Source organism: Argiope bruennichi, chromosome 5 (assembly GCF_947563725.1).
Source record: "Argiope bruennichi chromosome 5, qqArgBrue1.1, whole genome shotgun sequence".
Classification (NCBI taxonomy): Eukaryota; Metazoa; Arthropoda; class Arachnida; order Araneae; family Araneidae; genus Argiope; species Argiope bruennichi.
In genome coordinates, this window is record NC_079155.1 from 114,811,919 (window position 1) to 114,826,292 (window position 14,374).

General features: G+C 31.1%; 1 protein-coding gene across 2 annotated transcripts in view; it reads right to left on the minus strand.

Annotated features, from left to right (window-relative positions):
* The window catches only part of LOC129968806 (protein trachealess-like), a 251,748-nt gene that overhangs the window by 15,894 nt on the left and 221,480 nt on the right, over positions 1-14,374 (minus strand). For both annotated transcript variants that reach the window (XM_056083069.1, XM_056083068.1), the window contains exon 3: positions 5,366-5,445. In XM_056083069.1, coding sequence (XP_055939044.1) covers positions 5,366-5,445 — 80 coding nt within the window. The remainder of the gene's footprint in view (positions 1-5,365; positions 5,446-14,374) is intronic.

The window sequence follows — 14,374 nt, forward strand, 5'->3', positions numbered from 1 at the left end:
ATAAGTTCATAGTAACTGAAATTTGACCATACAAATTTGAAAATTTCATCACTTTTTTCATTTCCTGATGAAAAGTTACATTTCATTTAATATATAGTGAAAGATAGGTAAATTAATAGTCGAGTAATTCTATCTCAAGATCTTGCAGAGCTTCCTGCTGTTACATCTCTCTGAATCCAAATTAACCATTCCTAGAACATTATCTGTCTGCTTGTGAACACAATTCAAATTTCGATCGAGCTGGAAAAAGCATATTTTCTATATTGCCATTTTTAGATCTGTATCAAATTTTGGATGAAAAAGGGCGGTTTGGTCCTTCCGGCCGTTCTTTGTCATTGACGTCGAAATCACAACTCTTAAGTCGTTGAAACCAAAACCGGCAATTGATATATGACGGTGCAGCATTAAAAGTGTCTGATGGGCTTCGGCAGCAGATTTCTTCAAATAAATAAATAAAAAAAGAAGCAATGAATATTGAAAATGCAATTTGGAGCGTTCCATGATTGGGGTCTTTATACACTGAATAACTCAATAATACTAAACGGAAGACTTTCAAAATGATAACAATAAAGTAATAATGAATTGGTAAAACCCAAAACCATTGTCGTTTATATACAGGGTGTTCATTAATTATTGTCGGGGTTTCCGTACCTCATAACTTTCGAATAAAAAATATTACGCAAAAACCGATTACGTATTCGTAAATTACAACTCAAAGAATTTTATTAATGATATTAAAGTGTAAAGCTTGCACAATTTGCACTTTGTAGGCATTCAGCTGAAGGCGATTCTTTGAGTTGTACTTTACGAATGCATAATTCTTTGAGTTGTAATTTACGTATTCATAATTTTTTGAGTTGTAATTTGCGAATACATAATTCTTTGAGTTGTAATTTACGTTTTCATAATTTTTTGAGTTGTAATTTACGAATGCATAATTCTTTGAGTTGTAATTTACGAATTCATAATCGGTTTTTGCGTAATATTTTTTATTCGAAAGTTATGAGGTACGGAAACCCCGACAATAATTAATGAACACCCTGTATATACTTTGCATATTTACCAATAAATGTCGCTGACTAAAATACATGTAAATACTCCATAGATTCTTGTAAATTGTTAGTTCTAATCCATCATGAGAGCCTTGTAAACCCTATCAATCAATTATCGAACGAGCTGGATAAATAAAGTTGGGTGATCTTATGAAGTTAGAAAAAGATAAAACAAAATGTATGCACGATTCTTATATAAGCATAAAACATTCCATTTTATAAAAATATATTGCTGGAAAGACGAGGGGAGAATGCTTCTGGTAATTTGTTGGCTTGTTCTATTTGTTTAGTAAATACATAAGATTGAAAATTAATATTATCCCTTTTGTTTATGTACAAAACCAAACTCCTGGAATTTTCTGAAAAGATATGTTTTCAATCTTAATTTTGTGTGTGTGATGAAACTCCTAATACTCTAAATAAAGTAAAAATGAAAAAAAAAAAAAAAAAAAAAAGGAAGAAGGACTTTTTGACAACACACTCTTCGAGTGTGTCCCCTTTCTCGATACACTCTTCAGTTTCAAATTTAGGTAAAGGAGGTTCGTTTCAAAAATCTGTTAGCGATCCTCCCGCTTCTGTAAAATATTCCCGCAAGTAATGGTATTAAGGAGAATATCCGAGGGCTAATTTCAAATTCCTTTTGGTTTTCTCGAATGCAAACTAAGTTAGTGACTTTTAAATTGGTATTTAGCGATGGTAAGGAAAGAAGGCATCCCTTCCGGTTGGGGGTGGGCGTGAGTCATATGTGAGGAGGGTCCGGCTCGTCCTTTTGCCGCAAAGAGTCTGTCCAAATTCCATTATGGTAATTTTGTGGAAAGGCGAGTAATTGGAATAAAAAGTTCAGAGTATTTGCTTCCGACGGGTGGGGGAAGAGGGAGGTTTTTTAATGGGTGCCTCTCTTTGATTCGATTTTTGTTTCCACATTCGAAGCGAGATCCGTTACGCCCCTTTGATTTCCACCCTTCGATCTAGGGGAAAAGCGAAAGTGGTGATCCCATTTTTGACGGGATGTTATTACATCCGCATACTTCGTACTAGAGCATCATTGTGATGATGTATTGGGATGTATAAAAGCGAAGTCTTTGATCCGGGAGAGATCCAGTATGCGCGCTTCTCTACTGATTCGAGAGCCCTCTTCTTCAAGCTCAGATGAATAATAAAAAAGGACAAGTGTAGAGAACAGTATGAATTTATTACCAGATGTTATGTACAGACGTGGTTGCTTTTCGACATATTAGCTGTGAAGACAGGAATTTGACGTATTTGTGGATCAGGTTTCTAATCCCCTCTTCCAAACCAGTCGAAGTGGTCTCCTCAAAACCTTCTCGCGTACTCTCAAATGAATTTCTCCTGCCAGAGAACGCTTTGCATGGCATTGGCGTACAATAGTTACGAAATATTAATTTTTGGCTAGAATTTTCCATTTTTACTGAATCTATCGTGTCACCTTTGGCAAGTTTTTTGACGATTAATCCCTAGTATGCGGTTAATAGTACCCGAAAATCGAATTTGAGTTTTAGACGCGTTTTCTCAGTCGATTGAAACATAGATTTGACACAAAACTGCACTTATAATCACAAAATTCCATACTTAATTTGATATATTTAAATCATAGGGATTTCGAGCTATTGCGTTAGCTTGTTTCTGAAAGTACAGACCGACAGATACTCAACCCGTTGTTGGTTTTGTCTCAAGCTCTGACAAGGTGTCGATACTGTAGATGTGAAATATATGTACCGAATCTTATTTATCTAGCTCTCTTCGTTTTATAGTTATCGCGTTAACTTATATTCGAACAGATTTTACTCAAAATTTGATAGAAATCTGCAAATTCGGGGAAGATTTTGTCAAATCTTATCCGTTTAGCTCAAAGCGTTTTTCAGTTATTTTTGTCACAGACAGACGGACATTTCCAACAATGTATTTTTCGAACTCAAGGAGGTCTGCAACGTAGAGATTCATCAAAATATCGAGTTTGAATTTTTTAACGATTACTATACTTTCTCTATACTGTGCATACGAGAAAGTAAAAAGATGCTGCCAGTGGTGTGGGATTATTTTTTATTATTATTTAAAGCTCTTATTTTTTAAAGCTTTATTTTTAAAGCTCTTCTTTAGTTTAGAATTGTAATTTCGGAATCCTAGCCAAACATTTCAGTGACGAAGATCACTCGGCTCTGAGCTATGAGAGTATATAAGGGTATATAAGGGCACATGATTGTCACAATCGAAAATCTTGTTCAAAAACTTGAACAAATCGTTCGAAAAGAATAGACGCTGGAATCGACAGCGAGCTGGATGACCAGCATGCCAAAGTTGAACTTTGAAGGGTGAATATTTAGACATTTCTGCCTCAGAATCTTTCCTTAAAACAAAAACAAGTAATATATATATATATATATATATATATAAATTTTAAGTCAATTCCTACTTAGGTCAACAAAAAAATTTTAAATTTTAGTTACTTTTTATTAAATAATTACAATTAATATAAATATGTATATACATATAACAGAATTACAATATTAAGTGGTAAAATAGAGATTGGTGACATGGTGACGGATTTGGCGACCAAATGGAAATTACTGGACAAATTTAATTAATTAATTAATATTTGAAAAAACTGTATTAACATCAAATCCACTACAAGTTTAAAAAAATGTATTTGAACTTGAGTGGATGTATAAAAAGTATTTTATTAACGATTGAAAATTTGAACAAGATATATATAGAGAGAGTTGAATAGTAGGAATTGAATTAAGATAACTTCCTGACCAATGAAGAGCTTCAAAGAAATATTAAAACCTTTCTTATATAACTGACAGCAACATTTTTGAAAGAGAGAACTGGAAACTTGATCCACTCATATGATAAACACCCAAATCTTTACATAGAATATGTCGATAAACAATAATTTTTGGTAATAAATTGACTATGTTGTTTGCTGTTGTCCTTTTTTTTAATGACCCATCTGAGCTTAAAAAAAAAGCGGCCCTTAACAAAATCGAATGTACCTTTTTGTGTGCTGATTTTCTAAAGGCCAAACTGCTAGATCTACAATTATTAAATTTGGTTAAAATATTGGATTAAAAAGTTTTCATGAATTTTTTATTAGAATTTTACTTAATTAAAAATGCAAACGTTTGACGCTTTTCGTTCAATACTTCCGGAAATATTATCATTAAAAAAATCTTCTTTGTCTGAAAAATAATTTTGTTACTGAATATTTTTTTTTCAAAATCAGAATTTTTTAAAATTTAATAAATATTTATTTGCTTATTTTATTTCATTTAATTTTTTGTGGTTCCTATAAGCAAAGCCAAGTAAATTATATTTGTTATACTTCAATTTTTCTTTTTATCAATTTGTTTCAATCTAGCTAACATATTGTTGAATGTGTTCACATGATACAAGTAAAATACTACAATTAATTCCGTTTTGTATGAAGAAAAGAATGTAAAATTCATCATCATGTTAAACAATATGCAATTGACGTGGCCAGCTAGGTTTTTCTTGCGTCTTGACTTCTACAGGGAGGTTCATGTGCGCAAGAGCAGATAGGGCGAAATTCTGATAAAATAACACTGTTTAAAAACTTTCATCATTTGATGTATAAAAATATTTTGTTGTAAGGATCATAAATACTATCTCAAATTCAATAACAACGCATTAAGAGCTTAATTGAAACGAATTGCAAGCAATAACCGCTTTTTGCGAACGGGCTGGTCGTCAAAAGCGGTTAACAGTTAACAATCCAATGTTTCAGATGAGATTTTTTTTTTATTTTATTAAAACGAGATAAATAAGATGTAAAATATGCCTTTTGGAATAGTAATACACAGATAAAATGAGAGTGAAAAATTAATGAAATAGTAGTGATTAATTTTGCAAAAGATATTTCATGATTATGTGATTCATAAGGGCTTGGTGGTGAGATCTAGATTTTGCTACCAAATGGTTTCGATTTTTGTTTCGCTCAAAGGACTGCTATATGTATGAAATCCATGCATTCCAAATCAGGAGCAGCATCTTTTCTTGCTAGAATGGTGTGAAAGTACGGGGAGGGCAGTTTGGATTCAAGTGTTACTCTCGTTTCTAGAATGGTGTGGAAATATGGAGAGGGCAGTTAGGATTCAAGTGTTATTCTCGTTTTTAGAATGGTGTGGAAATATGGAGAGGACAGTTAGGATTCATGTTTATTCTCATTTCCTGAACAAGACTCAGAAAAATTCAAAAAATTATCTATTGATGATTAAGTATCAAACGCTTATGAGCGGTAAGACGTTAATGCATAGAATTATAACTCGACTCACTTGTAGAATGTGTGTTCCTTGGTGTTGTTCAAAGATATCCATGGCGATTGACGACGTGGAACGTGATCGCAGAGATCCACCTGTAAAGAACAAAAGATGTGAAACATAAGTTGCATATACAATCGTTATGCTCACATCATTCTCATATTTAGTAAGAAAATCGAAAAAGAAATTGAACATTTCATTCTCCGATATTTCTTTTACTTTAGAAAATTCGTTAAAAAAATTTCATATCAATTATATTAAATTTAAACTCCCGTTATTAAAGCCCTCTATATTTACTAATGATAAAAATGAATGTATATGTATGTTGGCTCTCTACAAATAGATCGCTTGACCTAAATCTTGCCAAACTCGGCACATATATACTTTGGAACACTGAAATATACAACTTTGTTTTTGAAATTTTAATTATTATTTCAATAAATTAAAAATATAGCAAAGTTTTGTTGTTTTTTTTTCGCGATAGCTCCCAAAAAATTTCTGCGCGAAATTGAGTTTTACACCATTTTAAAATTTAAAAGTTTGCCCTTTTAATAATACGAATTGTAGTGTTAATTTTTCTTGAATTTTTAAATATTTTTTGAGTAATTTTGAACAATAGATTTTATTGTTGAACCTAAATTCAAATCGTTTTCGTTGCTTCATCAAATATTTAATTGCGTGATTTTCATCAATTGTTGAAAGGTATGAATGAAGGATTCTGTTTAATATCTAATTTGTTTACATCAGGAATAATAAAGTGAATTACAGTAACGTATAAGACAGAAAACAGATTATTTGGAAGTAATGATTGGACAGAACTTTAATGCCTTCGAATTTGGTTCTATTAGGGTTGTTTACATATATAATGGATAAAGCAGGTGTAAGATAATTAAAATTACACGGCTTTGATGTCTGTCATAATTTGATGCTTAAAAATATCTTCTTGAAAATTCATCATTTAAGAATGTATAAGACACAACCAGTATTCCTGATGCACCAGGCTGTTTTGCTAAAGGCGGCTATTGAATTAATAATTTCAAAATAGAACAGTTGGCGTAGTTAAATAAGTTAATGAAAAACGATTTAAAACATTATATATTATTTCAAAGGACACACAGAGGAATATCCGCCAATCAGAAAACGATTTTTATTTGAAGTGGCCGTTGAATGGTTAGTATAATAAATTCAAAGCTTCATAACTCGATCAGTTTCAGCTCTTTAGAATAATTTTTTTTTTACTTTAAATGTTAAATATAAAGAATATTTTCTTAAATTTGACTAATAAGACTGGAGGACTGAAAATTTTTTTTCTTTGTAAATATTTTTTGTCAATAATGCATTTTTTGACTCTAACAACTTAAAATATTATTTTTTACAACATTCAAAGCATTTGTTCAAATAGAAGTATATCTCTAATGGTTTAGAGATATAACACCCTAAAAGAGTGTCTATCCATTTATCTTTCACAGGCACTCCTTCAAAATGGTGAATAAAAGCTACATGAAATTTGCATGTGCCATTTTGCCATTTATTTTATGTTTAATTGTACTATCTTCAACTTTCGAAATTATTTTTAGATGGTTAATTCAATAACAAGAATTAAGTTTTTACTCTCGGTTTCTAGTCAATAACTTATGAAATAAATATCGTTTCGAAAATGATTATACAAATCTTAAAGAGCAAACAATTATTTTTTCAGAGATGCACATTTAATATTGTTATGAATTCGGGGTTCTTTCGATTTGTTAGTCGATTAAGAAACAGTCATTTAAAAGTTTAAAATAATTATTCCAGAAAATTCTAGCAAATACAGGACTTTACAAGAACCGAATGTTATAATTACACACTTGAGTACAGCATAATTCAGTAGTAACTAATAGCAGTATAACAGATTTCAAAAAGCCTCAGACAATCAGATCACAAGCGACAATATGCTCTCAGTGAATTCGTCGCTCTGTCCTTATCCTATGACACTTCCTATTTATATCCTGCCTTCGACAGGTATGACGTGAGCATTATTTCACTAATTTCCAGAACAATTCCGTAACTCCCGAAATATTCTGGACTAAAGCTTCAATTCTCAAACTTTCAAAATTTTATGAAATATCGCCAAGATCGCCAAGCGACAATTCTGCAAACAGAGAAACCGATCTTTCGCTTGCGGGCACTACCGCGTAAAATCTGATTCGTCTGATACATTTACACATAAATATAATAAAAATACAAAATATTTAAAAATTTGTAACAATATGTATATGACATTTCGTTTAATTTTCTCTCATTTTTAAATGAACATAATGATTATGTAAATCCATTCAAGGCTAATGAATTTCTTCCCCACAGATGATAAATGTCTTAGGTGAAAAAGAAGGGATAGCATGAAGTATTTTTTCCAGCCTGACACACAAACACAAAGAAGAAGAGAATGATACTTTAGGAGGCGATAGTAAAAATTATTATATGAAAGAACTTCTTTTGTTGATACAATGAAGAAAAGAGGGGGGAAAATGGAATCCCAAGGCTTGGTAGTCTCGAATAAGGTAGTCAGAAAGAAAAAGAGGAGCTAGCTGGGTCAAATGAAAAATAGAAGGCGAATGAAAATCAGCAAAACGTGCTACAACTAAAAACTGTTTCATTAAAATGTAACATGGCGAATACTACGGAACTCATCTGTAATATCTAATCGTATTCAAATATTTATCCAATTAGATGATTTTTCTCGATTATAGTTAAGAAGCAGCTGCAAAAAAAAAAAAAAAAAAAAAAAAAGATTCATATAATTAGATAGATGGTCCAAAGGTCCAAATATCAGGGGTGAGTCGTAGTGTAAAAGTGTAAAATTGATATGCTATAAGCATTTGAAAATATCCGATATTTTATCCCAAGCAAAGCTTGGAACACCAACTAGTCATTAATAGAACACATTTAATTGCAACAGCTAATTCTCATATTATATTGAAATGTTTTAAATCAACGAATTTCTTATTTATATTTGTTTAGTTGAATTTAATTATATTAAAGGCCTATTTGAAAGCAATACTAGGGCTAGTTTGAGGACGGATTTCGTAATTTTGAACCCTAGATAGATGATGAGGAAGAGGAGTTGGCACCTCCCTCTCCAAACTCCCGCTTTACACTAACGCGAGGACGTTTGACCCACGAAGTCAGATTTAAGATGCACCAGGCCTGCATGCAATCTGGATCTTAAGTAGAATCAGAGCCCTCCAGCCTTGAAACCGTGCTCTTACCTCTAGACCACCGTGGCCTCCAACAATTTTAAGGAATTTACTAGAAAAATTTTCTGCAAAATTTTTCGAGGACTAATTTGGGACCATAACTTAAAAAATCCTCTATGATAATTGTAGAAACTATTTGTCAACAATATTTTCTTCTTTCTTCTTCTCAAGCCTTCAAGCAATTTTAAAATAACCCTTTAATGAAAAAAATGTTCGTAAAAAAAAATAAATTTAAAAATAGACATTCAAGATGATCTTGCTGAAGTTGATTAACCCTTTGGGTACACATTTTTCTTTTTTTGCATTTGGAGCACAATTTATTGGAACTTAAAAGTAGTACATTTTATGCAAAAATTTATTTATTTCGTATTATTCATGATATTGAGATAACTTAGAGTATTTAGTATTACAAAGGAAAAAAAATTGAAACGCAAATTAAAAAATGCATTATGTTTTGATTCATTGATACCTAAAGAGTTAATGAAAAAAATTATTTTATTAATAGAGAAGAATTAGAAAAGGAAGGATAGTTAGAAGCTTGTAAAATTTATAATTTAATCAAAACAAAGAAAAAAAAGGCTTTGGTTACAGATTCTCCATTTTTATCCTCATTCAGATTCTCCAAAAAATTAAAACAATTATAAAACTGGAATTTGGATGGAAGTTTAGCATCTGTCGAAATCGGCGATTGTTGTATTAATTAAAAAATCATTGCCTGCGGGAATTCTATGACAAGTTTCTGATCAAAAGTAACAATTAATAATACCACGTTTGTGTGAAATATATTCTTTGATAGTTGCTTAAATCGTATTAACAATCTCGGGAAGGAATTTTGGAGACTTGGAAAATCAAATAAAGAGCATCGATATCTCTAATTTATTCCACTGTTAACAATCGATTCAGGTTATTCAAATAGGACCCATCAAATTTAAGTTTTAGAACTAAATTTAACTCCTTTTCAAATACCGCATTGCAACTTTGAAATAAAATAGTCGAGGATCAGAAATGCAAAGTTAAACTACTATGGGTTTTTCGAGACTTCCTTAGATTTGACATTATTGAAACTAGAGCTTTTAAACAACTTTCAAATAATGGATATAAATGCATTGAATTCCAGACTTTAAAAAAGTAAAGACATAAAAAATAAATAAAAACGATTCACTTGAAGGAGGGGAGAAAAAGTTTTCGTCGCGTTCCCCCCTCCCATCTGTGAGAGGTCAGTATATTGTCTGGAGAGTTCTTCCGTAAAAAATCAACATAACTATCGATATCCAATAACCGACCCCCCTCCCACCACCCGTCATCATTTTCCTTGAGGGGGGGAGGAGAGGCGTGGTTTCACTCCTGAGAGAAAATTCCGAAAGTTAAGAAAATAAAATCTAAAGCTCAGGAACGAAAAAATAAAATAAAATAAAGGAAGAACTTTAAATTCAGATCACTTTCCAAGATCCTTCTCCCGTTTTCTGGAACGTCCCTTTTTCAAACCCTCCCCCTCTCCTTTCCACTCCTCTTCTTATAACGCAATTTCAAAACCAGGCCTCCAGAAAAATTATATAAAAAGAAGTAAAATATAACTAGGATATATATAAAAAGATACGCTCAGATGGACATTCACTTCCTTAGATCTTCCTCCATACCATTTTTTTTTAGTGAAATCATTCATATTTCTTTGTAAGAATAAAGGCGTTATGTCAAAGAAGTCTGGCTGGGGACATTAATTTCACGATGACACTATCTAAAGGCTTTTAATCATATTTTTTAACGTATTGTTTCACTCTGAAAACTATAACTTGCTACTTTTTTACTTTCTACGTACATGAAGTATGCGAAGAAAATGTATTATATTCGGTTGAAAAAGACATCTCGAGAGTTTGATGAATATCCGAACTTTCAGATCTCCCCAAATCTAAATATTTTTAGAATTATGTCTATAATTATACAATAACTCGAAAACACAACAAGCTAGACATGTTTTGTGTGTGGATCTTAATCCCAAACTTTCGAATGTGTGTTCAAATTTTTGTTTAAATCTGTCGAACGGAAGGGTTTTCTTAATATCTGTCCATTCATATGTAATCATGAAAACTCATATATGCAACAAATTCGATGAACGAAATATGACATATGATTTTACCATAAAAATTTTAGATGTTGTTGAAATTTCGAATTTTTCGCTGGAATGACGGTTTCTTGATCCATCTTTCTGTTCGAAAGTGAGCGCGATAACTGAAAATTTTTTCGAGCTAGATAGATGTAATTTAGTGTATGGACTTGAAATAAAATTTGTAGATCCGTGGCAAATTATGAGCTCAGTTTGTCAAAAAGAAGGGGTTCAAAATGCTTATTCTTTTTTTTTGTCACTTCACGGAAAAAGATAATTAGAAAATATTTCGGAGATGAAATTTGCTTTAAAGTAAATATACTAAAAACTTTCGCGTTAATTTACTATACATTTCAAATTATTTCATGATGAGAAATTCACAGCAATAAAAGTATACTGTAATTTATTATATTTTTAAGTTTTTTCAGTGTTAAATTAAATTGATATTGTTAAGGATCCGTAATACCGTTTCTCTGCTTAGTTAATTTTATTGTAATGAAGAGGTATTTTTAATGGATGATAATCTGAATGCATGTTGAATGCACGATTCATGCTGAATGGGATGCTGAATACATACAAAAAATTTGAAAGCAACTGTGAAGCATGGCGGTGGATCAGTAATGGTTTGGGGCTCGTTTTCAGCTACCGTCCCAGGAACTCTGCATTTTATTGATAAGAAAATGGATCAGAGTGCATACTATGACATTTTAAAGAAACATTTGCCACAATGTGTGCAGAAACTTTCTCTTGGCGACAACTGGCGATTTTATCAGGCTAATGATCTGAAAGATAAAGCTTAATGAGTGCGTTTATGGCTCCTATATAATTATTTTCATGTCATGGCCATTTCATCCCAAAGCTCTTATATAAATCCAATCGAAAATTCATGGGAATACCGTTAGAAAAAAAGTCCGAGATGACGCCGTTTCTAGTAAAGATGAATGGAAGAAAGTATTGTTGTAGGAATGAGAAAATATTAAACCTAATTTTTGTGAAAAATTGGGGCAATCTATGCTTAAATGTATTGAAATTGTTATAAAAAACACCGAATTACAAATAAAATACAAATTCATTTAAAATTTTAACTAGTTTTTAAAACCTTCTTATCCGTTCAAGTTTAGATTATTTTTTTGTTTTGTTTTTTGCCATAATTTCTCGTAAAAATTAATTAATTTATAATTTTTGTTATTTCTTTTTATAATTGTAATAAATATACTATTGAAAATCCGTTTAACTATATTTCTTATCATTTTGAGTTAACAAAATTTGACTATATTAGTATCTTTTCTTATGTCCGAGTTTGGTTTGGAGCGACTGTATATTATATTATATATATATATTGCACATTCGCTAGTTTTTTTTCTCTTCTGTGGGTTGTCCTTTTTAATATCTGAGAAAGCATCTCCATAAACTGAAAAACAATGTTTTAGAGCACTAAAAATATTGCAGTAAAAAAAGAAAAATGCAGCACTTTTTTAGATAAAATGCGGGAATAATTATTAATAAAAAGAAATAATTTATATTTTAAAAAATACTCCTTATTTCTGTACCTAAAAATTAAAAGAAATGAAACATTTGGAGGTCAAAATTAGAGCTTCAAAATGAGGCTCTGATAGAAATTTTTCAAGTAAACTGAAATTTCAACGTCGTTTGTAATATATTATACTTTTTTATGTATTACTTCAAAATTAATTCCTTACATTATTCATTGTGGCTTTATTTCTTTATTGTATTGTTTTCAGTGTTCATGCTATTGTGATTTTTTTTTTGTTTAAATCTCCAGATTTTTGGCGAAATATTTTTCTGCATCAATAAACACTTCTTTTTTAAAAAAACTTCCTTTCTACTTAAATTTTTTTTTAGTTTTTTAAATCTTTATTTTATACTTTTTTTATTACAATTATTTTGAAATTTTATGATATTTCCTCTTAAATTCATTACCAAATTGAATTAATCTATATGGAATCTGAATTTAATCAAAATGAAATCTTAAATGATAAAAAAATTATACTGAATTTTAATTGTACAAAATATCAGAATCTATATATCTGGTAGTGAACGAAAAACCAATTTAAAAATTCCATCTTAACATACATGAAGGAAATAATTGTGTAAGAAAGAAAAAATCATTATTCATCTTTGTGATGGATTGAAAATCAATATGATCCGTGCAGTGGAAGCAACAGGATGTAGAATTTCGGGAACATTTCTTTAATGATCACATTTCACACAAAACAAACACAAACATGAAAGACAAGAGAAGACATTAACGCGTACACATCTCTCGTACAGAACAGCATCACATCTCTTACTAATTACAATCGCAGAGCACTATGGGATGCGTACCTAATTAAGTATCGCCATCTATTATTTAAAAAAGAAGATAGAATAATGCAACTGCTACACTTTTAGATATATGACTTATTACTAATTCTTTCAATTACATTTTCTAAATGCTTTGAAAAGAACACAAATGATTGCATTTTCTTTATCTTATTACCAAAATATTATTATATTCATTCGAGCACAGTAAAAAGAATGATGTTTCACATGTTTTCCAGGCCATTGTCGAAATCGTCTGCGCAATTTTCAACCCTCCCTTTGGAACAGACCCCAATACATTATTTGACAGGTTATTGCCGTCCTAAGATATGATGCATGAAGGTGGGGGAGATCAAGATAAATAGAGCGGGGGGGGGGAGCATTGTTTTTGCCGCACACAAAAACTTCATTAGGCTGCCCCACCCCGCCATGCGGGTCTAGGGATTGGCCCCGGATTAGGCGCTTTCTTTAGTGACACATAACCCAATATAGGAGCGGATGTCGGTCCCATAATCCGAGTCTGATTTCTCTCGCCCTCGCGTCAGGGTCAAAAGACGGGGGTGTTCCAACAGCTCGATCGTTTTCACTTCCTCCAACGGGGAATATCGTTTCACTAGTTTTCTTTTGCAAAAGAAGGATTGTTAATTCGCATCAAAATATTTTTCGGAAATGGTTTATGTTATACTAATGGATGGAAATATTATCTGGTTTAATTTTTTAAAGGATTTAGTTAAAAATTGCTTTTAGTCCTGGTTATTCTTAAAAACTGCCCTTTAATTATTGGAAGTATCAAGAGGAATTTATCTGGATGAGAAAATATAAAAGAGAGAATCAGTTGCAATTGGTTTCATTTTGTTTGAAAAAAAAAAAAAAACCGTTATTTAATTATTCTTAGTCTTGGAGGTTCCTTCAATGAAGGAATACCTTTTCTCAAGTTTTTTATTATGATGAAACAATCCTGATCTTAATATTTATTAAAGAAATTTTCTGCAGTGGTTTATGTTATACTACTGCGATGTATATAATATGATTTCTAGAAAGTTCATTAACCCTTTGAGTACATTTGACGTATCAGAACGTTCCGTATTTGTTTGAATTTATGTTTACATTTTTTTTGTAATTCTAATTGGCTTAATTTATTTTATTATCCTGCAGCAGCATATATTCTGAATAATAATAAATAAATGAATTCTTACGTAAAAGCTACTGCCTTCACATGTTCAAAAAATTAAATGCGCTTCAAATTCAAAAGTTGTTTCAATAAAGTCAAAGGTATAAAGTAATGTCTTTAACTGAAAGAACATTAGCATTGCAAAGAAACAGCAGTAACTTAAGAAGCTTAAAATTTTCGTGGAAAAAAAAACA